Source organism: Lytechinus variegatus, chromosome 4, assembly GCF_018143015.1.
Source record: "Lytechinus variegatus isolate NC3 chromosome 4, Lvar_3.0, whole genome shotgun sequence".
NCBI classification, from domain to species: domain Eukaryota; kingdom Metazoa; phylum Echinodermata; class Echinoidea; order Temnopleuroida; family Toxopneustidae; genus Lytechinus; species Lytechinus variegatus.
In genome coordinates this window covers 26,887,198-26,911,758 of record NC_054743.1, presented here as the reverse complement: position 1 = coordinate 26,911,758, position 24,561 = coordinate 26,887,198, and the positions used below count along the sequence as shown (strand labels likewise).

Genomic DNA, 24,561 nt, shown 5'->3' with positions numbered 1-24,561 from the left:
AATAATCGTCTCTGATTGGCTGTATGCAAATGAGCTCGTATTTTGGTCCAGAAATATGGTGGGAAAAATAATTTCGCCCCGGCGGCCCGCGCCCCCCCCCCCCGGCCGCGCGGGCCGCCGGGGCGCACGTGACATCAGATATGGCTGACAAAAACAAAGCGGGTGTTTCGAACACACGAACAGAAGGAATCACTCTCAATAAACAAGCATTACAAGCAACCAAAGACGATAATGCATCTGTTCCTATTCCTGGAGGCATTAGTGAATCTATGGTGAGACATGTTGAGCAATATAATGAATTATCCTTGCTTTATCTGTGTTTTTCATACTCAATTTTATTCATTCGCCAGGACCTTCGAACACCCGGCCACGCGCACGAACAGAAAACACAACTATCAAAATCATCTTCCCGGAGCTTCGGGCGCGGCGGCGAGCCAGAGATGAAGCCACCGTAAAGTACATGCGAGGATGCGTATGGCAGTGTATCCTAATACATAGCAATACCGGACGGACACCAATATTTAATTGCTTTAAAAATGACAAATAGAGGAAATACAATTCAGGAAAAATTTGCACTTGCTTTTCCAAATAAGAATATTATGAAAATTATGAATATGATTTTGTATTAAATTTACCAATCGTTTTCATTGCATCGCACTTGCCGCAAGCCAACGTTACTCGTTAGTTCGTGACATATTGCCTCACGATTCCGGATGGGTAAATATATTTCTTGATTTTAAAGGACAATTCCACCCCAACAAAAACTTGATTTTGATAAAAAGAGAAAAATTCAACAAGCATAACACTGAAAATTTCATCAAAATCGGATGTAAAATAAGAAAGTTATGACATTTTAAAGTTTTGCTTATATTTAACAAAACAGTTATATGAACGAGCCAGTTACATCCAAATGAGAGAGTCGATGTCACTCACTATTTCTTTTGTATTTTATTGTTTGAAATATGAAATATTTTGATTTTTTTGTCATTGTCATGTGAAAAGAAGTTTCATTTCTTCCTAAACACGTGGAATTCCATTATTTTAACATTTTGTGCTTCAGGCAAGGAGGTCTTAATCATCAAATTCGTAAAAATTGAAATATTGTATAATTCAAATTTCAAACAATAAAAAATAAAAGAAATAGTGAGTGAGTGACATCATCGACTCTCATTTGGATGTAACTGGCTCGTTCATATAACTATTTTGTTAAAAATAAGCGAAACTTTGAAATGTCATAACTTTCTTATTTTACATCCGATTTTGATGAAATCTTCAGCATTGTGCTTGTCTGATTTTTCTCTATTGATTCAAATCAACATTTTTCTGAGGTGGACTTGACCTTTAATGATGTAACTCTGTAAGAAAGAATAGATCTAGACTAAAGATATGAGTAAATTCAAAGTTTTTTTTTTTTTTATAGAATCTGAGCAGATGATGGTAATAATAAATTTGTGTTTGCTTTCTAATTTTATTTTCTTTTTAACTGCATGTTCCATGGCACTATCCAATATTTTTCGTGACGCTTATCAAGTTCTATTGATGCCCTGCTGTCGATTTTTCACGCCTCAGTCACGGCTCTATAAATCATAGAAATCTCGTGCACGGGACCTTGAGAACTAGCCGTCAATGATCACCCACAATGCACCACACCTCAACATTCGATCGAAAGAGCGGACGAGATTGAAATTTGGCAAATCAGGGGCATATTTCCATTTGAAAATATATAAGGGCAAGTCCAAGAAAAGGTCACCCTAGAAGGCAAAATTTCATCTTTAATTTAAGAAGTTATCTTTGGTGGGGTAAGAAAGCCCAAATGTTGAATTTTAAAATTTCATTAAGAAAAATTTGATAATATGCATATTTATGCTAATTTGGGGCACCTAATTTGCATAATTGGTAAAATGGGCGTTACGTATGGGACAATTATAAAAACTCATAGAAAATGAAAAGAAAACTTGTGAGATTTAGTCATAGGTGGGACATGGACCCCCTAACATCTTATTAATTTTTGGGGAAAAAAGTGGTGTCATCTAATTAATTATGCAAATTAGGTCTTGTCCAACGATGGAATGTCCCATACGTAACATTTTGAGGACGTTTTTTTAAGTTATTTCTCATAATACAATACTTGTATTGTTGCATCTCTGGGAAGTTCTAATTTATAAAGTATGAAAATGTTATACCCAAAAAAGTTTCAAAAATAGAGTTCACCTTTTAATTAAAAGTTAATTAAAAAATTGTTACGTATGGGACAACATGTTACGTATGGGACATTTACACACAATGTCAATGGGGAGATTTGTGTACAAAGTGAATGGAGAAAAACAAATTTCAAGAGTGCTCTAAAAAGTGATTATTTACCTTTTCTTTAGTTTTTAAAGACTGATTTGTTATGAATACGATTTGTTATGAATACTCATTAATGAAAGCAATTGTAACAAAAAATTTGTGAAAATGGAAAAATATGAAAAAAAATAAAAACAATAGAAATACATAAGAAATTCATGAAACCATGAAAAAACAAGAAAAAAAATGTTGAAATGGCTAATTTCCTCTTCAGTCATATCAAATATGTCTCAATAGAACATTTTAAAAGACTGAAACTCTTTTGTTATTTCCATATTTTAAATTATTTCAATTTTTTGAATTATGGGGAAAATTGTGTACGTTCTCTATGGGGACAAAATGTCCCATACGTAACTGTCCCATACGTAACATGTCATTAATTTGTTTAATTAGAGTCTGTAATTAGAGGGATTTTGCTTATGACATGAAACTTGCCTTAGATATACTAGAGTATTGTGACTTTTATCACAGTAAGTTACAAGTTGTCAAATGAAATACTTTTAGAGAATTCTCAACTTGAAAAAAATGTTTCAAAAATTGTCTTTTTTCTGCGTCCCATACGTAACGGCCCATCTTTTCCCTCTAAAAGGTCAAGGTCAAGGTCAAATGTCACCATTTTTTGCATGATTATTCTTTTCCTAGATGTCTACCATCATGAGGGTATTCAATCTAATCAAAGTCATTTAACACTATTTTTCAGGTCATTAAAGCCTCTGAAACGTCCCATACGTAACGCGCGCGAATTCTTGGACTTGCCCATAAATTGTTGACGCAAAACTGATATTTCAAGCATTTTCTGTCATTTTAAGACATAAATTAGATAAAAGTTGGATTTTTTTTGCCTTGTTTTTGCAAATCTTGTTCTACATGTATGTTTTGCTCTGTGAAATTGAACTTCTGGAGTCTTACGGTAGGAAATTGTTTTCGTATGCAGTAATATGCGCGTCCAGAATCATGATAGTGTCCTGTAATACAATACGTGACTATACCTTATAGTGGGGTGGTGGATAAAACAAAGCATTATTTTTATAGCTGGAACTTTCTAACAGTGAAAAGGGCAACAGAATTCAATTACCTCCGAAGTCCGAGTCATACAGTAGATCTAGTCTAAAATGCAAAAAGCTGCCTTTTTTAGATCTAACATTAGATGATCTAAATAAAGTTTCACAGTCTCGGCCAGTCTCGGCTCTGACGACAGACTCTGGAGTCTGGACTGAGTCTGACTCGAGCTCTAAGTTACAATGCGTGCAAGAAATAAACGAAACCATAGTTCACTGTATATTCTTGGTATCGTGATCATAATTTCCTTTAAATGAAAAATGTACATGAGTAGAATAATATTCTTCTCTTCTTCAACTTGAGACTCTCTCCAATATGGGGAAACATCTCCCGATATCAGAGACCTGCTTTGAAAAAGGACAAAAGAAACAACACCAATAAAAATAACAATTTTTTCCATCCAAAATTTTGTCTCACTGAGGTCAGAAGTCCATTTGTTTTGTGTGTGTGGATGACAAAAAAAAATCCAAATCAAAACAAAAGTAGACAGTGAATTTTTTTTTTATGAGTAATCTGCTTTACATTTCCAGTTGCCACTAAGGTAATTGTTTTGCAACAAATGATGCACCACGCCGTACACCGGGGTACCATAGTACCCCGGGGTACGGCGTTGTGCAGCGCCATCTCGTGTTGTAATAGTGTACAGTTACATTGTTGTCATGGTGATCACGGTCGTACGATCGGTGCGCGTGCGACAATCATGACAATGAATGGGGACAATGATCACAACGCCTATTTCCTTTATTTTGATACAATCTAATGCCAATAATAGTAAACAAATTATGTTATACTTAAGAATTTAAGTATACTTTTCGACAGCTAACTTACATAAGATCAATAATGACAACTACAGCCTGGTATCATTATTGAACAGTGAAGATTAGAACAGAACATGAAAATTAGAATAAAGTTATCATTTGCATGCATTAATTGTTACATAAGATCACTAGAAAGAAAGAAAAAATCTGTACAAAACATCAAAATATACTTGTACACATTTTTTGGTAACCCAGGGTACAGCGCAAAAAAAAAAAATAATTCAGAAAATGGCGGATTATTATTTGGTACCCCAGGGTACCAAATACTGCATCAAATGTAAACAAAGGAAATTGGTTTCCCAAACTGGAGACTGTCTCTGAAATTGGATACCCAAATTCTGTACGAAAGTCTCTGATATTGGAGATAATCTCCCACATGGGAGACAGTCTCCCATATTGGCTGTGGGCTTCTACTGGTTAGAAGTTAGAACAATGGAAACTAACCAAGAGAGCTCCGGCCTGCTTCACGGGCCGGAGCCCAGAAGATAGCCATAGGCTGCCACAGGTAACATGGGTATCTTTAAGGTTGATGTACGAAAAACTCCCAAAATTAAAGAAAAAAAAAGAAACCGGCCGGCGACGGCGGTGTTGTCAACATTGAAATAGTTTTTGAAATGTCATCATAACTTCGGAAGTAAATTTACCTAGTTCATGAAACTTTGACATAAGGGTAATAAAGTATTAATAAACATCCTGCCTGAGTTTCAGGTCACATGATTAGGATCAAAGGTCACTTACTGTCAACAAACTTTAGGGTTATTTGAGGAATTGTCATCATAACTTTAAAATTTTATGGATCTAGTTCATGAAACTTAGAAGACATGAGCAATAACGTATCCCTGAATATCCCGTGCACGTTTCAGGTCACAAGACCAAGATCAAAGGTCATTTAAGGTCAAAGAACTTTGGCCATATTTCGGGTATTTGTTGAAATGGCATTATAAAGAAAGGAAATATGGATCTACTCAATAGTTCATGAAACAGACATAAGGGCACACATCGTAGGTCACATGATGATGGTCAAATGTCAGTTTTGGTCAATGGACATACTATTTTATTATCATAAGAGCGTTTTCTTTCGTGATTAATTATTCAATAACTGTTTTCAAAGTCAGCACTGCTACTCTATCGAATCGCGTAATGCAGGCGAGACTGCCAGAGGCGTTCCACTTGTTTGTTTTTTATTCTAGATCTGACTGAATATAAGCTAGACTCTTGTCTAATTGTTTTACTAACAATTAATACTTAATCAGTGCTTTAAAAGGCAAGGCCCCAACATATAATTGGGGATAAAATCTCATTTTTTTCTGGCACTCCCGACTCGTCTAGGATATGGTGACAAAGAGAGGGAAATGCAAAAGGAAAAAAAAAACACATGTTACTACACAAAATTATTGAATTAATGATAAACCAAGGAATCCCCTCTCAACATCAAACAAGGTGACTGCACTGCAGTTTATGTAGAACCAAGAGTGTATACATGTATGTTTATACTAATATCAATCTTAAATCCATAGATCCTCTCTTGTTTTTGTTTTAAGATGATGGACATCGATGACTCCAAGAGCGAGACAACGAGTCAGTCTCATGACAGCACCAACTCCAGGTCGGAAACCCCAACCAGTATGGTTACTACAGGCTCAGATCAGGCCCTCGTAGCCAAGAGATGGGCAAGGGGTAGATGGAAGTCAAAGAAATGCAAGTGGCAGTTCAAGTATAGTTGTCACGTTAAGGTATGTTCTCATGGTTGATATTCATTTGGTCTGCAAACAGTTGATCTGCATCTCAGATCTTTTGAATACCACTCAATCTAAGCCCATGACAGCATAGGAAAAACATGAGGGTGGGGGGCGATTTTGCCCTCATGACAGCCTAAAGTGCCCCTAAAATTCCCCAAAAATACATGCTTTGGGGTGACCATTCTTTCTAGAGGCACCCCAAGATGCATGTCAGTCACACACAATCATGAATATTATTCAAGATTATATAGAAAAATCAATATTCCAGTAATGGCAGAATAATAATTGGTTTTTTCTGCATTATTGCTTCTTTGTTACCCCTATAAAGTAGCCCTTTAGATGAAAGAAATACATGAAGCCCCAAAAATTCTGAAATTTCCCCTTGTGTGGAAAAAAAATAGCCCCATACAAATAAAAATTATCTCCTACCCTGGCATATGACCCATATTCTGAAGTTTAGTTTTAAGTTTATAGGTATTGGTCTGATTATTTGAGCTAAGATTATGCGAAGCCAAAAATGTCAATATCAAGAGCCTTATCTTTTCTGTAAAACTTTCATAATTGCAAGAATCAGCAAATTGTTGAATTTAATTTCAGGTCGCGAGGCAAAGGTGAACGATAATTATGGACTCAATGACCTGATATCAACTTTAGATAATGTAACAATTTTTAAAATTTGATTATAATGTTAAAATAAGTTTGTTTATTGTATAGATGAATACAATTTTTGGTTACTACACTTAAGTCAATGTCAAGGATCATTTCAGGTACAGGTAAATTAATTTGGATAAGAATTGATACTCTGTTTATTATTTTCAAAAAAGATTAATCAAATTGAATTCAACATGTGTAACATGGTATTTGGACATCACAACTTACATGTACATGAAATTAACTAGAAGCTTCTAAGGCAAGGCCAGTGTTTATCTAAGCTCGAACTTCAAATTTGATCATCAAATACATCATTTTGTTTCTTATTTTGAAAGTCAGCACTGCTGCAGCTATATTGAATCGCATAGCAAGATTTCTTTCTGAAGCATTCCTTGTTAATAAGTAATGATGGTTTCTGTTACAGGAGGACCACGGACAGCCAATATTTGGAGTAATCTTCAATCCGTATCGGAAGGAAAATGACCCAAATGTCTTCTGTTCAGTCGGTAGTAATCGTGTATCGATCTATGAGCTTCACGACGACGGAAAGATAAAACTGCTGCAGAGCTATGTGGATACAGACGTATCCTTTGAATTAAAGATTGTCAAGTGTCAGCTTTAATGGGGAATTTAACATAATGCAGGTGTTTGATAACAAAAATGGATATGAAAAGTAACATTCATATAGCACTTCATACTTTGGTTTCTAAGCGCTTAACATTGTAATTGTTAACCATATAGATCACATCCATGGAAAAGTTAGTATGTGCGTTGGTATGTTATATAAATTACGTAATATGCTCCCACTTAAAACCCTCTTTACTTTGTATAATGCCATTATCTTGCCCCATTTGGATTATTGTAGTCTTGTCTGGGGAGGGGCCAGCTCATGTCATTTAAACAGATTGATTGTACTTCAAAAGAAAGCAATTCGTCTATGTTCTAACACGCATTATCTTGCCCATACTCCACCTCTATTTAAAACGTTCAACACTGCCAATTTAACTGATACTATAAAAATAAAGGCAGCACTTTTTATGTTCCGATATATGAATGAATTATTACCGGCTATTTTCAATAATTATTTTCTTACGGTTGATAAAAAACATAGTGTTAATACAAGACAGAGAAACAATATATTTGTGCCATATTCACGCTTAAAACTACGACAGACGAACTCTATTAAACACAAAGGGGCTCAATTTCGGAACTGTCTTAACACACTACTTAAAAGAATGACCACCGTTACCTCATTTAAGGCTAAAATTAAACAGCATCTTCTTGCCACTTACAAGTGATTCCTTTAAATTGAACCAAAATTAAACAAACAGTCATATTATATATTTTGTTTTGTCTTTTTTGTCATGTATTGTAAATATTGTAACTTGTTTCATGTTTTATTTCAATTGCTATCTCCTATGTATTTTATTCCTACTATAAATTATTTGCTGTATTTGTATCACTGTAAATATTTGTCATGGATCCCCCTACTTTTCAAGCCTCTGGCTTTTCTAGGGTGTTTGATCCTCACATTTTACAATGTACATATCTACTCATTTGATTTTTTACCTAATAAATAAACTGAATTGAAACTGAATTGAATTGATATTACCCCGGTCATAGGAATCATTACTATTTCACACATTTAAGTGCACCATCTCCACTCCCTCGGGAGTATCCTGGCCAGGCAACCTTTTATCAGCACACACATGCCAATCTAATCACATTGACTTTCACATCCTACTTGGTACCCAATTAACAGATGAGTGGAGAGTGACAAACGTGGATAAGTGCCTTGCCAAAGGACATTAGCGCCAGGTGGGATTCAAACCCTCGACCCTTAGTTTAAGAGTCAAGTGACTACACCACAACACTTCTACCTTTTTACCAAGTGACAGGTTTTTTAATCATCCAGAGAAGAATAAAATTTTATGACCAATAGATGTCAGGGAATAATCTTTGTATACCAAATTTGATTAGAATTTGTGGTCATTTAAGCTTTCAACTATGTTCTGAAAAGTCCTAAATTTGCTATACAAAAGAAGTTTTGCATCACAGATTTTACTTTCCAGAACAGAAAGGCGTTAAGTGTAGCTGTCTTTAAAACTGTGGAACAAATAGCGATGAGATACCAGGAAAATCTGTTCCCTGGATGTCATTTTGCCTGAGTCACTATTATTTTGATAAACCCTTTTAATCTGCTTTTTGTAGATAAGCATTTATGATTGACAACTGGAAAATTCACAAATATGTAGTCATACATGTATATGTAGGGCAAGATGATGACTTCCTTTTGTTGTGATAGTTGAACTTTGCAAGGAATATCCATAATAGATGTGCATTTCATGGATGTAAAGATAAATTTTAATTTGCAGTATATTTTTTGCACAGTATTCTAACCACCATACAGTCAAACAATTCAAATTATCGCAAAAAAAGGTTATGCTACATGTATCATCAGTTGAAGTATTACATTTTTATTTGTTATGTTGGAAATCCTTAAACCAAGATTCTGCAAAAGACATGATATCAAAACATCTAAATTTTAAGTAAATGATAAAAAGATGGGAAAAAATGATTAAATTCAACTCCAGTGTGTTACATAATTAATCTTGAGAAAATTAGCATTTTCACAGTCTGTGTGTATCAGTGATATATTTCTTTAACTCTGAGATCATAGTCTGATGAAAACTTCTACACTTGTGCATGGACGTACGAAGAGAGAACGGGTCTCCTTCTCTTAGCTGTGGCAGGCTCCAGAGGCGTCATCAGAATCATCAGCCCTATAACTCTACAGTGTATCAAGGTAAATTCTCTCATTGTGCTTGTTTGAGAATTAATGTTTGTCTTGCCTGGATAGCAGAAGCAAGACATACATACATAATCGAAGTTTTTGTATAGTGCATTGCACCTTACAAAGGTCTCAATGCGCATTAGGAAAAGAAGAAAAGTTGAGGGAAAACTGCTGGTAATGCTTTGATAATATTATTTTATAAATATGTTTTCAATGCAGATTTAAATCGCCAAATTGTTTCAACTTGCCTTATATTGTGTGGGATACTATTCCAGGGTTTCGGCGCTGTGTGCGCAAACCCCCGTTCGCCATAAAACTTTGTCTTAACAACAGGTACATTATATGAATCCTTATGAAGTGATCTGAGATTTCGAACAGGTTCATATTTTACAAGTAACTCAGACCGATAAGATGGAGCCATTTGTTGAAAACACTGAAATGAGAGTAGTAAGATCTTGAACTTAATACGTGACCTGACCGGCAAACAATGCAAGAATCTTAATACAGATACATGTACATGTAGGCAACATTATTTTGACACTGGCAGCAGCAGCAGTGTTGTTAGCATTAAAATCTTATTCAAGGCTAAGTTTGTAAAGTATCATAAATTTGAAAGTATACGGACCTATTTCTTGAAACTTAGATATACATTATAGTGTTAATCAATCTTCACCTATCATCTGGAATGAGTTTCAGGTCACATGGTTATATTAAAGGTCGTTTAGGGTCAATTAATTTATTAATTTATAAACCTAATGTGGTATCAACATAAAACAAAAATTATATGAGGTTAAGATTTTGAATTTCAAGAAAATTTTGAAAATGAGTTAAAATAAACACCTGTTCTGAAAAATCTTACATGTAATGCTTATCATGTATCAACAAGTAGAAAAATGGAATTTCAGATCAATTTGCCAAGGGGTCAATGAACTGGGATCAACTTAAAAAAAATATTTATGCATATTTCCCCATGATGTAATTTAACCTTTTAAGAGTCATGAGAAGGTTAGTGTACTATTTATCAATTGTTATAACATACAGTGATGTTACTCTTATTCCAGCATTTCATCGCCCATGGCAACGCAGTAAATGAATTGAAGACACACCCGCATGATTCTAACCTACTTCTCTCAGTCAGCAAAGGTAAGTATGGTATGACTTTGTAAAAGCAATAAAGAAGTACCTGAAAGTAAGAATCATACAACTCCCAAGAATGTTCTGTAATCTGATTGGTCCAAATCAGATCACTTGATATTCAGCAAATTGCACTTTGGCATCCAAATGCACTATCCTGCACTCTGACGTCATAAAAAATGTACTATCCTGCACTGTGAAGTCATATCAATTACACTATCCTCTAGAAATATTTTATAGAAATTAGATCAAATACAACATTCGGGCAACTCAGTAACATGGGGGGAGGGGAGGGGGTTGTATAAAACAAACAATGCACACATTCTTGTGCATAGAGGACCTAAATAATGAACTATGTGCTTGACTCGTCAAATGGATATACGGCACTTGGTCCTGCGGAACTCGGTGCAGTATATCCATTGGCTCTTCTCGCATATTGTTCATTATTTGGCCCTGCATGCACGCGCGTACGTGCATCATTTGTATACCAATCAAAGGTAGTGATGTGAATGGATGTGGCTAGGTGACCTACATGTAAGTCTGTGGTCTGCCTGATCTAGCAGGAGGTTCACTTGGTCTTCAAACATTTGGTCTACTTCTCAGATAGTCTAATACCACATGGACTAACCAATTGGTCTATCAATTTGGTCTGCACTACACTTAGTCTAATACCCACATAGTATAATTCTCTTTCAGATGCCCAAATGATCTCATTTCCACATCATCTACTAATTATTTTGACTTACATGTACATCAAATTAAAATTTGATTCATGAACAGTCTATAAACCACTTAGACTAGATATGGGAACTTTTTTAGTCACATTTTGGATGCACAGGTGTACCTCTTATCTGTATTAAACAGGTTGAAGCATTATGTAACAAACTTTTAATTGATTGCTCGTAGATCATTCGGTCAGATTGTGGAATCTGAAGACAGACACATTGGTCGCCATCTTTGGTGGGGTCGAAGGTCATCGAGATGAAGTTCTATCAGGGGTAAGTAATCAACAGAGTATAGTGTTATGTATTTGTAGTAGTTTGCCAGGGAAGCCTTTATAGACCAACCTTTGCACTTCGGGTGAAAACTGTGTAATTCTTCAATATAATTTTTTCCTTTAGAAATCTAATCATTATTTTCACTAAATTGGCAATGCAATGGCAAAACCATGAAATCACTACTTGAAAATTGCCATTTTTATATTATATTTGCTATTTACATTGATAAGTTAAGTGAATGACATCAATTTTGTTGCCAAGTTGAGGAGATAGGATATTATGTTAAACCTAAATGAGTCGTGTAGTTTAACCGAATTAATAAATGAGTTGTATAATTGAATTGTTTTATTTGCTTCTTTTGACAGGACTTTGACATCGATGGTCTGAGGATAGCATCGTGCGGTATGGACCATTCACTCAAAATATGGAATCTACAGAAGGCCAATATTCAACAAGCAATTCAGGAGTCACACGCATACACTGCATCTAAGACAAATAAGTGAGTAATTAGCTTTACAAGTCTACCGTAATGTTTTTTCATTGAGTTCATATACCCCCTTACAAAGTGTAATTAGAAAAAGATATTTGAAGCTTAGTACCTATTCTTGCAGCAAACTGATTTCACGAGAAAGTATATAAAATCAAGGTCAGTTCTCATTATGTCGTGGTAGATCTAGATCTGGTTTATTTAATGTAACTCTGTGAAATCATGAAATCTAAGCAAAAAACAACCACACTGAAAACAACCAACATACATTAGCTCATGTTGCCAGGGTAGGAAATGATTTTCATTTACAGGGCTACTTTTTAGGGCAACCAGCCATTATACAAATAGCGAATAGGCATGAGTGCGATGGTGCGAGATTTCGCATGAGGTGAAAGAAAGATGCTCTATTCAACTCGTTGAATAGAGCGTTTCTTTCACCGAATGTGAAATCTCGCACCATTGCACGAATAAGAATATTCGCTATTTGTGTTGTACAATGCCTCGGAATCTAGCGAAAATATGAAAAAACAAGAGTTTTTCCCTCCAGTAATCTATGAAAAGGGAGCAAAAATATTGAAAGCGCAAAGCAAAATCCCACAAGCGGACATGATCTTGGACAGCATTGCGCATTTGGCCAGCGGGCTGTACGCGCATTGTAGTATCTTTGCCTTATTCAATGAAATCGCATTGTGATGTCACCTCCTAAAGCCGTGCAATGGTACATTTTGGACGGTACATTTTGGATGGTACGTCCTGTGTGCAACGGTACAAATGTGTGACATTCAGCCTCCCATTTGATCGCGTACAACAAGCTAAGGAGGCGTTGTACAATATGCAGTAAACGCAAATATCATTATTCTTTCATAGTTAGAATATTGATATTGTTTGTGACAGATGTTGGGATGAATCTGGAAAGAATGGTTCCCTTTTTTGGGGGGGGTATGGGATGTCAGGGGGACAAAATCGCCGGTCGCCCTAATGTATTTCCTACGCTTAGGGGGACGGTGTGTTATTCCTTGGAAAAAAACCCAACATTTGACCGGAATGCTTGTTCTGTCACTAGCATTTGCACATTTGCTACCAGATTCATTTGACATATATGTTATCATGTACATGTAAAGACTTTGGTGGTCATTTTATTGGATTCTGTGTGAACTCGTTTTCTGATTATTATTACCACGATTGACATTTACCGTATGTTTAAAGATAAAGTCTCACACATTAGAACTAGGATTATTTTTAAGTGATCTTGCTACTTCCCAAAGTTCATTCATTTTCATGCTTTTCAAGGATGCTGTTCAAATTCACTTTCAGATTTTTACCACAAGTAGTATTTTTGTTGAAAGACATAATCTCACACTAGAATTGGGTTAAGTTTTAAATGTTCATACATCTTTTTTTTAATGCAAGTTATTTTATTTTCATGCTTTATCATTCATGGCATATCCTTAGATCTTTATATATAAAAAAACCCACCGAGAGCCTTTATATTAGCAGTGAACTTTATAATTGTAACAGATTTATATTTGGTTTGTCAAGTTCACAGATCTTAAAATGAAGCATTTTTATAATAATGATAATAATACAGGCCTGTAAAGCACACTTTCAATCTTGGATAGATGCTCAAGGTGATTCAAAGCAGAACAACAACAACAAAAAATTACAATATAATACATGTTTGAACAATAAGTCAATGTCTGTCAAAAAAGCAATCTAAGTACAGGTGGGTGTTCATAAAGCTGTTCGTAAGTTAAGAATGACTTTAAGAACGACTGGTGAACCTTTCTCACACTCTAAATAATCACCAATGAACATTAGTGGTCAACGTCATTTACCACAAGAAAGGATCACAGTCGTTCTTTAAAGTCACTCTTAACTTAGGATCAGCTTTATGAAACGGCCCCCAGGCATGTTTTAAGGTTGCCCCTGAAGGTTTAAATGTAATGCTCGGTTGTTTGTTTTTTCTTTACAGGCCATTCAAGTCTCTGTATGTAAACACACCTGACTTCACAACCCGTGACATCCATAGGAACTATGTTGATTGTGTGCGCTGGCTGGGTGACTTTGTGCTTTCCAAGGTAATAATTAAGATTTATTCAAACCATTGGAGAATGAGCCCGCATGTATATGCAGTTTGGAGTCAATTAGGCAATGTGTGCATTCCATAACAGCCCTGGTAACGCAAATATTGCTTTAATGACATATGCCAATTCATCCAATTACCAACTTGTCTACTATAATATGGTCTACCATCAGTTTGTCCACTATCCACATATTCTAATTTCCATTTAGTCCATATACCATTTGGTCTAATTGGACTAAGTGTTAATTGGGCTAAATGAATGAAAATAAAATGGACATTAGACCAACTGGTTATGAGACTAACTGATGATTAGATGAAATGTTGATTGGACCAAATGGTTATTGAAACAAATGGTTGTTAGACGAAATGTTGAATGATGGAATGAAGGTAGACCGTGTGATGAGTAGACGAGTTGGCGATTTACTACAACAGTTGCTCCTTTGCTAATTTCTCTGAAGATACAATGTGAGGATTAGGGTTGTGGTAGGGTTTTGGGGACAGGATTATGTGAGGATTAAAGTTAAGGTATGCTTTTGAGCACGGGGTTATGTTTAGCTTAGAGGTATTAAAAAGTAAGTATTTGCAGCAAATGATTATTTCATTAGAACGTCTTTAAAGTCAAGGTTGATTGTCACCATATTATCATACAGTATATCTACATAGATCTTGTGAAATCATGAAATCTTAGCTCAAAATCGATAATTCTGATGATCACTAACCAGGACAGAAAAGCATATGTGGGACAGTGTATTAATATTGCGTGGAAAAATACCAGACATTTGATGGAATTCCGTGCTTATTTTGCTAATTTCTCAGCAATTGCACATTTTCTTTCCGAGCCGCTTGGCACATACTTGGGTGGTAATTTTATTTGATTCTGTTCGAACTCATTTTATTTTGCATTCTTACTGCACACAAACTCTTTTCATCCCACATATAGTGAGCGCTCATTTGCACATGCCTCTTTCATCTTATGGAATGCACTTCCTAATTATATGAGAAATATACATGATTTAGAGAGGTTTAAGACTTCCCGAAAAAAATATCTGTTTAACTTGTAATGAATTCAGTGCCCAACACTCTTTACTTACTTTCCTTAGTTTCATCCAAGTGCAAAGGGACATGCGTTGCTATGTGTTATGCGCTATAAAAGAACTGAATAATATTATTATCCCCACAGTCTTGTGAGAATTGCATCGTTTGTTGGAAACCTGGCGGTATCCATGACCCCGTAGAGATTATCAAGCCTTCCATGTCAGAGGTCACCGTCTTGACCCAGTCCAATTACACTAATATCAAACATTTTATCTTGCACCCTTACTGTACATAACCTCTTTTCATCCCCACAGTCTTGTGAGAATTGCATCGTTTGTTGGAAACCTGGCGGTATCCATGACCCCGTAGAGATTATCAAGCCTTCCATGTCAGAGGTCACCGTCTTGACCCAGTCCAATTACACTAATATCAAACATTTTATCTTGCACCCTTACTGTACATAACCTCTTTTCATCCCCACAGTCTTGTGAGAATTGCATAGTTTGTTGGAAACCTGGCGGTATCATTGACCCCGTAGAGATTATCAAGCCTTCCATGTCAGAGGTCACCGTCTTGACCCAGTCCAATTAAACTAATATCAAACATTTTATCTTGCACCCTTATGGTACATAACCTCTTTTCATCCCCACAGTCTTGTGAGAATTGCATCGTTTGTTGGAAACCTGGCGGTATCCATGACCCGGTAGAGATCATCAAGCCTTCCATGTCAGAGGTCACGGTCTTGACCAGGTTCAACTACACACAATGTGACATTTGGTTTATGAGATTTAGCATGGATTACAGGCAAAAGGTAATATTCTGTTTGTGTCTGAGAGAGTGGGTGGGTAGGTAGGTGTGTGCGTAGTTTGAATTCAGCAGATATTATTGGTAAAACATGAGAAGAAAAGTGGTATTGTTTTGTTTAAAAGCATGAAATATTGCTTTATTCATAACACCTTTTAATTTTGTCATGTCTTTGAGTGCAATTATCGTTTATAGTCATGTCAATGAATGAATGCAATTTTGTGTTGCTTTTGTATATAAAAGCTGGTGGAGGAAACGTTTCTATGTATATGTCAATAATAATAAAGTAATAAATTGTTATGAATTAAAATGAATTATTAATATTTTTGTGTATTAAAATTTGTAATTTGTACTTCTGAAATATAAACCCCTCTCCCTGACTCAACCATAGGCATTTCTGTATTTATAAATAGATAACATTTTTCATCCAGTCCACAACGTTTTGATGGTCAAATCTAGAGCTCGTTTTTTGCATGGCAGCTTACATCAATTTATTGAGATTATAACTGTTTATATCTTGATGTTTTTTCTTCAGATCCTCGCCCTCGGCAATCAGGTGGGCAAGATATTTGTGTGGGATCTAGAGATGGACGATTGCATCAAACCAAAGTAAGAATAAAAATTCATATTTTAATAACTAATAGCAATTTTCTAAGGTCAAAGGTCATTTGACTTCAACAAAAGCTAGATGTTATTATCAAATAAATGTTGCCCCTCTCTCTTTTTCAAAATTATTCATTTTGTTCATTTTCAAATTCAGCACTGCTGCTATATTGACTTGCATTTTGTAAGCGAGACTACCCGAATCGTTCCACTCTCTTTTACAATATTTTTCTTTAATCGTTCAGGATTGATAGTAACTTTTCTTTGGTTTTTATGTTCTTATAGATGTGCCACATTTACCCACCCCAAGTGTATCTCAGCTATCCGTCAAACGGCCCTCAATCCTAGTGGTAATATTCTCCTTGCTGCGTGTGATGATGGCACTATCTGGAGATGGGATCGCACCAAATAAATTATCAAAACCTGTAGAACTCTGATCATACCAAGTCTGTCTCAGCAATCTGTCAAACAGCCCTCAATCCTAGTGGTAATATTCTTCTTGCGGCTTGTGATGATGGCACTGTCTGGAGATGGGATCGCACCAAATAAATTATCAAAACCTGTAGAACTCTGATCATACCAAGTCTGTCTCAGCAATCCGTCAAACAGCCCTCAATCCTAGTGGTAATATTCTTCTTGCGGCTTGTGATGATGGCACTATCTGGAGATGGGATCGCACCAAATAAATTATCAAAACCTGTAGAACTCTGATCATACCAAGTCTGTCTCAGCAATCCGTCAAACAGCCCTCAATCCTAGTGGTAATATTCTCCTTGCTGCGTGTGATGATGGCACCATCTGGAGATGGGATCGCACCAAATAAATCACCTGTAGAACTCTGATCATACCAAGTCTGTCTCAGCAATCCGTCAAACAGCCCTCAATCCTAGTGGTAATATTCTCCTTGCTGCGTGTGATGATGGCACCATCTGGAGATGGGATCGCACCAAATAAATCACCTGTAGAACTCTGATCATACCTAGTCCGTCTCACCTGTCAGATAAATGGCCCCCATCTGGGGATAATATTGCACCAAATAGATAATCAGTATGACTAAAACTATGATCATGACATTGACGAGCTTATCTCAGCTATCCATTAAACAGCCCTGAATCGCAGCGATAACATTCTCCTTGCTGCATGTGATGATCTGGAGGTAGGATCACACCAAATGAACACCCGAACTGTTAAGAACTTTGGTCATTCTGATTGTCTCGGCTATTCGTTAAACAACTCACATATCAGCAATAATAGAGTATACTCCTTGCCGCATGCAATGACGATATGGTCTCAAGGTGGGATCACACTAATACTAGTAATAAAGCATCTAGAACTCCAATCATCCGCAAACATGTCCCACACACTGTCAAATGTCCTAAGTGGTAATATACATCTTGGTATGTGTGATGACAATACCATCTCGAGATGAGATTATACTTAAACGATTTAAATGTCTAGAACTCTGGTCATCCCGTGTGTCTCGGCTATCCATCACATGGCCTGTTATCCGAACAGTAACATCTTTGATGCATGTGCTAGCGGTGTCTTCTTGAGAAGGGTTTACACCAAATAAACAATCAAAACCTGTCGAACTGTATGCATGTCGATCTATGACTGAGTGTCATAGATTCCATTAATAATGGATTAAATTTTGCTTAAGAAGTTGTCTTCAAGCACATAAAAGCTAGTTTTGGCCAGGTAGGTTTGGTACGAGAGAATTTCTGATTTTGTATGTAATCACATTCTCTGGTTATCAAATGGTTATCTCAATCTGAAAAATCATTTCACCACATTTCCCCAACAGCGCTGTATATAGCCAAAGGCATCATGATTGTACAGATCTATATGTACAATGTACCATGCATTGTGATTTTTTTCTTTAATTTGTAAAATAAAAGCACTCTTTGTAAGAAAATTAAGTTTAGAGTTTGTTCCTTCATGGTGTTTGTAATTTCATTGAAGTTTTGATAAAGATGTACATGTATGTCAGAAATTGTCCAGAAATGAGGACAGATTGCCAATTCATCTATTGCCAACTCGTCCACTCATCACATGGTCTACCTTCATTTAGTAGATGTAGCGACATTCCGTCCATCAACATTTTGTCTAACAACCATTTGGTTCAGTCATGACTGTCTAACCACCAGTTCGTCTATGACCATTTCATCCCATAACCAGTTGGTCTAATATCCATTTTCTTTTCATTCATTTTGCACAATTAACACTAGTTTAATTAGACCAAATGGTATATGGACTAAATGGCTACTGAACCAACTGGTTTATCAGACGAACTGGTGAGTGGACGAAATGGCAATTAGACCATATGGATAGTGGACGAACTGATGGTAGACCAAATGGTAGTAGACAAGTTGGTAATTGGACAAATTGGAATTAGACCAGTTGAAAATAAACCAAAATGAGATGGGGTTTTTAACCATGGGGCTGTTTCAAAGCTGTTCATAAGTTCGTCATGTCTTTACACATAACTAGTGAACCATTTCTTGTGCTTAATGCCCGGGGGGCCACTTCCATTCACGAGTGGATACCATGCGCGACCATGGGGTCTCAAAAAGCACCCTAAACACGTAGTTTCCATATTCTGAAAATGCACCCCTTAACAAGTATTGGCGTGTGAAACCCTACCCTTAACAAGTATTGGAAACAAAACGATGCTCTTGGCAAATATTCCCTGAAATGAACCCCTAAACAAGTACAGGAATGTTTTATTGTTACGGGTCCTTCGGTCGTCCGCTTTACCTTATTTAGTTTAGTACGACCCCACCTTCTACACCTCGCGCAAATCGGACTCTAAACACGAAGTGTTGGGGCAAAAAGGACATCCTTTATAAAACATTTTAATTTTGTTTTATCATCCGCGCAAATTCGACCCTAAACACGTAATTTTCCTAGCGAAATAGATACCCTTTTTTCATTATTTTTGTGTTTTTGACACCCTTATCACGTTACGTACGTAACGTGCCCTAACGTGAAAAAGACATCCTTTTTACGTGTTTTTTTGGTCGTGCATGGTATCCACTCGTCAATGTAAGTGGTCCCCCCGGGGCTTAATGAGATATCCTACATTTCCCTGTGTTAACAGATTAGTGGTAGTGCACTTCCTGTTCATATGATAATGATAATAATAATATTAGTGTCAATAATAATAGTGATAATAATGTAAATAATGATGATAATATCTTCCATTTATGTTGCAGTCACATTTCTCCTACGGTGGGCCGAAAATGGCCATTCATTCATTTTCATTCAAACGGCCACATACTAGCATATGTAGCTGGTACAAAAAAACGGCCGTTTTCGATTTGCCGTACAGCTGCCGTATGGGGAAATGTGACTGCGCTATAAGATACTTACAATTTGATTTTCAATCCATGAAGATCAGGTCCCCATCTTACAAAGAGTTACGATTGATCTAATCAACGTCAAATATATGGAAATCCATCAATTTCATAATTTTTCTTCAGAAAATTTGCACAAGGTACTTTTTTAACAAAGAGCCATACTGAATAGTCAAGAAAAAAGTGAAATTATGAATATACATCATATCTAGAAAATATTTTGAACAGACTTGCATTTTAGGTGTTGCTGGCTTTCCATAGTTGTGGTTGATTGGATCAATTGCAACGCTGTAGAACAGGCCCAGATTTCAACTGCAGCTGATGGAAATTAAAGTGATAGTGATCTGATATAGGGCCCAAGAGTCACCAGTCGTGTGTAAACACCACCCTGAAATCATGAATCATCGACCAAAGAAAATGTAGTTCCTATTGAACCAATCATTTCAATTAAATCAATTACAAACACTGAATACACACTGCTTCTGATATTTTTTCTTTGTTACAACACTTTAATTTTTGCCCTTTTTTTGCCCCTAAAAGCTTTACCCAGATCGCATGCACCCTTTCAGCCACCACATAAACAATTACTTTACATAGTTTGAGGTAAATAAATAGATCTCTAGTGAGAGGATACAATGATTGAAGGAGAATGAAACCATTGGAACAAGATAGCTTGTGTGAAAACAGAAAAATCAAAGAAACAGATCAACGAAAGTTTGAGAAAAATCGGACAAATAATGAGAAAGTTATGAGCATTTGAATATTGCGATCACTAATGCTATGGAGATAGCAAATTGGCAATGCGACAAAGATGTGTGATGTCACTTGTGAACAACTCTCCCCATTACTTTATTATATATTTCACTAGAATTGCCTCTTTTATCACATCTATCCAAAAATCATGTGTTCTGTCTACATGATGGCATGTAGTGCATACTTTTTAAGAATACATCATGGATAAAGAGTTTGTATCATAAGAAAAAGCAAAAAGAGACATTTTGAGGGTATTTTATAGTCCACCAAAGGGAAAGTTGTTCATCAGTGACATCACACATCCTTGTCGCATTGCCAATGTGAGGATCTCCATAGCATTAGTGATTGCAATATTCAAATGCTCATAACTTTCTCATTATTTGTCAGATTTTTCTCAAACTTTCTTTATTATTCTTTGATTTTTCTGTTTCTACACAAGCCTATTTGTTCCACAGGTTTCATTCCCCTTTAATGGGCTTCTTGTAAGACTAGGAATTTCTTTCATTAGCATGCTGAAACTGCATTTATATTTTGAGCCATTATTTCATCTCTCTCCCGTCCCTAACCCTCCTGTGTCTCTTCTTTTTTTTTTGGGGGGGGGTAGGGTTGCGATCATTCACTTTATTAACAATCCTTCACAGTTTATAACATCGCGCCTCGGAATAGAATATTTCTAGACGGGTGGCGCTATATATGCCTATTATTATTATACAAGTACAACCAAAAATTTATTATAGGACCAACACAAATTATTTTCTTTATTTTTCTCTTTAATTCCTGCCTAGTCACTAATGTATCCAGGAGAAATGAGCCCCAACAGGCACTGATCTCGTGCCCCTTTTCTCTTCCGATTTTGTGGCTGCTTCATATTGTTGAAGAGATAAAAATGATTTCTTGTAAACTTCTCCCCTTTCAATCGCTTCTAGGTAAAATTTGGGGTGCCCCCCCCCCTCTCCGAGATCCACCATTATGGTACTTTTCAGATACCATATGGGCTAAGCCCAATTTGGTCAACTGTCATCTTAGTCCAATTGCCATTTGGTCTACAGTACACTACCCTTAGTCTAATTCTCATCTCGTCTAATACTGAGATGAACTAAAGTTCCAAATCAAAATTTGATTTATTACCAGTTCTTCTTACCATCAACTATTGGCATTAGACTAAATGGATATTAGATGAAATGAATGGGCAAAACCAAGCCTCACTGGAAATAACACAATTGTGAATGGGCTTTATGGTAATTGGACCGAATAGTAATGCTGCAGTAATATTTCCCTCGAGTTGAAAACGGCAATTTTATTTATTTTTACCCAAACCAACTACATGTAGCTGGTACATAAATGTGAAATTGGCTGTATTCGACTCACCATATGGCCACTGTAAGGGAAAATTATATGCGTTTCACACTGTACTTTTTGTCCTAAATTGGTGGGGCTAAGGGGGGGTCTTAGCCCCACCAATTTCCCGGGGTTAAGCTCAGCCCACTTTGTTTTCACACTACGTTTTAGCAAAGTGGGCTAGCACGGTAAATAGTACGTTACTATCTGGCCCTGCAAAAAAGCAGGGTTAGCCGGCTTATTGTGGTGCTAGCACCACAATTGCGGTGCTAAGAGATGCAGTGTGAAAACGAAACAGGGCTAAGGAAAGTGGGGCTAAGCATTAACCAATCACAGAAGTCGAATTGCACGGTAATCACGCTCTGTATGGTAAAATCATCAGTATACATGAGCTGAGGGATAATCCGGGGTTAAGGCATTAACCACGGTTGAGCAGATAGTATGGGGTTAAGAAAAACAGTGTGAATCTAAAAAAAGATAGTATGGGTTAAGAAAGACAGTGTGAATCGAAAAAAAGATAGTATGGGGTTAAGGATAGTATGGGGTTAAGGAAATGCAATGTGAAAAGCATATAAGTGGGCTAAAAGACATTGTACCACATGGCTGGTAGATGAATCACATGTAGATTAACTAGGATTAGACCAAATGCGATAAGACCAAAACAGAGAGTAAAAAATTAGACAAAGTGGGTGTAGACCAAGTGGCAATTTACCACCACTTGGAGTGCATAATGAAAACTACATCGTCTGAATAAATCACACACACAAAAAAATCACAATCTCCATACTTTTGTCATAAAGGAATTTATTTTCAAAAATGTCACTTTCATTATGCCTGTATTTTACTGAATTATATGAAATAAGATGTAATAGCAAAAGACATTTGATACTAGATTGTCTGTATTGTGTGGCACCAAATCATTACTGACAAATTTCAAGGGTTCTATACCTTAAAAATTATATGCAAGTTTTCAACAGTGTACATTTCAAAAGTTACATATTTTAACGAGATGTCTACTTTTGTCATAAAACGTTTGAAATCTTAACATTCTTTCATAACATACTTCTGAAAAAAAGTTCACTATTCTATCCTCGATTGTATCGAATCAAATCATTTGCTCCTGAAATTCTTGAAGATCTTTTTCTGTCTTTATAGTTGAAATAAATTAAGCCATTATTATACACAAGAATAGATTCATATCAGGGCCCAGTAGCACAAAGCATAGCGATTGATTGCAGAGTTGGGTTGCATGCTTGATTGCACATAATAATCAATGCAATCAATCATAAGTATAAACCCTACAATCAAGTGCTAATCTTTGTGTAACGGGGCCCTAATGTTACATGTATACATAATGTATGGACAGGTACAAGCGCAGTTAGCCTAAATGGGTATAAAATTAAATTTAAAACAAAGTATTAAAAAAAAATAAACAAAACTATGTGAACATTTTTCTTCTTGTTTTCATTGTCAGCATTCACTTTTGTCAGGTTTAAATTAATTGTTCAATAAAAATACATTGTATTTATATTCTTGGCCAAATTCGTTATTATACCCAGCCGCCATTAATTGCGCCAGACTAAGTGAATACTTAGTTTCTTGTTTTTATTCTCGGAATTCACTATTGTCAGGTTTATATTTGATGGAATAATGCTACAGCTGTCAATTCATAACTGAAAATATTATTAGCCACAAAAAGCAATATTCTGAATTGTGAGCCCATGCCATTGTGTCAGAGCAGTGTAGAGATTTCACCTGTTCTTTTTAGACCACAAGCACTTGACGGCAAAATCAAGGTTCTAATCTAAAAGGCTTTCTACATCCTCTATGTAGAAATTTTATACCTCCACTTCGCTCAATATTTTTTTTCAATATATGAGTTGAAATTGCCAATTTGAGGTTTGCTGGGTATAATTCGCCAAAATAGCAAAATTCTTCAAACTTATCTATTTATATTAACAATGGAATCATAAAATAACAAATTTACTCAATTCTTCAGGGGAGCTTTTCTTCAATATTTGTCATCTGACAGCTTTGATTGGCTAGGAGGCACTATTACTATGGTCAGATAAAACAGGACTTGATAGATAAAGTGTCAGACAAGTCCTTTCATGAAACGCTCCCCTGGAGCCCATAACTCAAAGCTTAGCAATGATCAAAGAACAAATTTTCACAAATGATTACATCGACTACAATGTACAATCAATCGTAAAATTCGAGCGTACGACCAAGTTTTATGCTGTGTTATGGAGCCCAGATCTGACAAGTTTGCTTGATTTTGATGAGCTAAGACGCACTGTTACTATGGAAACAGACTTGTCGGAAATAATCCCCGACAAATTTCTTTCATGAAATGCTACCCTGAAACTCAGCATGTGCTGGACTCCGCCCAAATTGTTGATCCAACAAGTTTTAACTCTTGAATGTGAGGTCATTTCAAGAGCAAGCAGTGGATTTTTTTTCTATTAAAAATAGACCTCTGGAATATTCGCATTACAAATTTTTAGAAAGCTGGAGGCAAAGATAACATCCTGAAAATGGCAGCACATTCCAAGCTTGAGAA

The 24,561-nt window shown here is 36.1% G+C and overlaps 1 protein-coding gene across 2 annotated transcripts; it reads left to right on the top strand.

The window, feature by feature from the left end:
* Window positions 1-115: 115 nt before the first annotated feature.
* Window positions 116-18,470, top strand: LOC121413725 (polycomb protein eed-like). 2 transcript variants are annotated; one of them, XM_041606652.1, is made up of 11 exons: window positions 116-272; window positions 5,765-5,956; window positions 7,038-7,196; window positions 9,294-9,419; window positions 10,469-10,550; window positions 11,448-11,539; window positions 11,905-12,038; window positions 13,999-14,104; window positions 15,797-15,955; window positions 16,484-16,557; window positions 16,837-18,470. In XM_041606652.1, the coding sequence occupies exons 1-11, from the start codon at window positions 141-143 to the stop codon at window positions 16,961-16,963; spliced, it is 1,383 nt and encodes a 460-aa protein (XP_041462586.1). In that variant the 5' UTR covers window positions 116-140; the 3' UTR covers window positions 16,964-18,470. The 2 variants fall into 2 exon arrangements, 1 of the variants encoding a protein (XP_041462586.1); XR_005969769.1 differs by lacking the exons at window positions 16,484-16,557; window positions 16,837-18,470 and adding an exon at window positions 15,290-15,539 and having other exon boundaries at window positions 15,878-15,919.
* Window positions 18,471-24,561: the final 6,091 nt, after the last annotated feature.

Coding starts and splice junctions, on each gene's coding strand:
- LOC121413725 (XM_041606652.1), top strand. CDS start 141: ATGGCTGACAAAAACAAAGCGGGTGTTTCGAACACACGAACAGAAGGA. Junction 11,540..11,904: donor GAGATGAAGTTCTATCAGGG/GTAAGTAATCAA, acceptor TTCTTTTGACAG/GACTTTGACATCGATGGTCT. Junction 12,039..13,998: donor ACTGCATCTAAGACAAATAA/GTGAGTAATTAG, acceptor TTTTCTTTACAG/GCCATTCAAGTCTCTGTATG.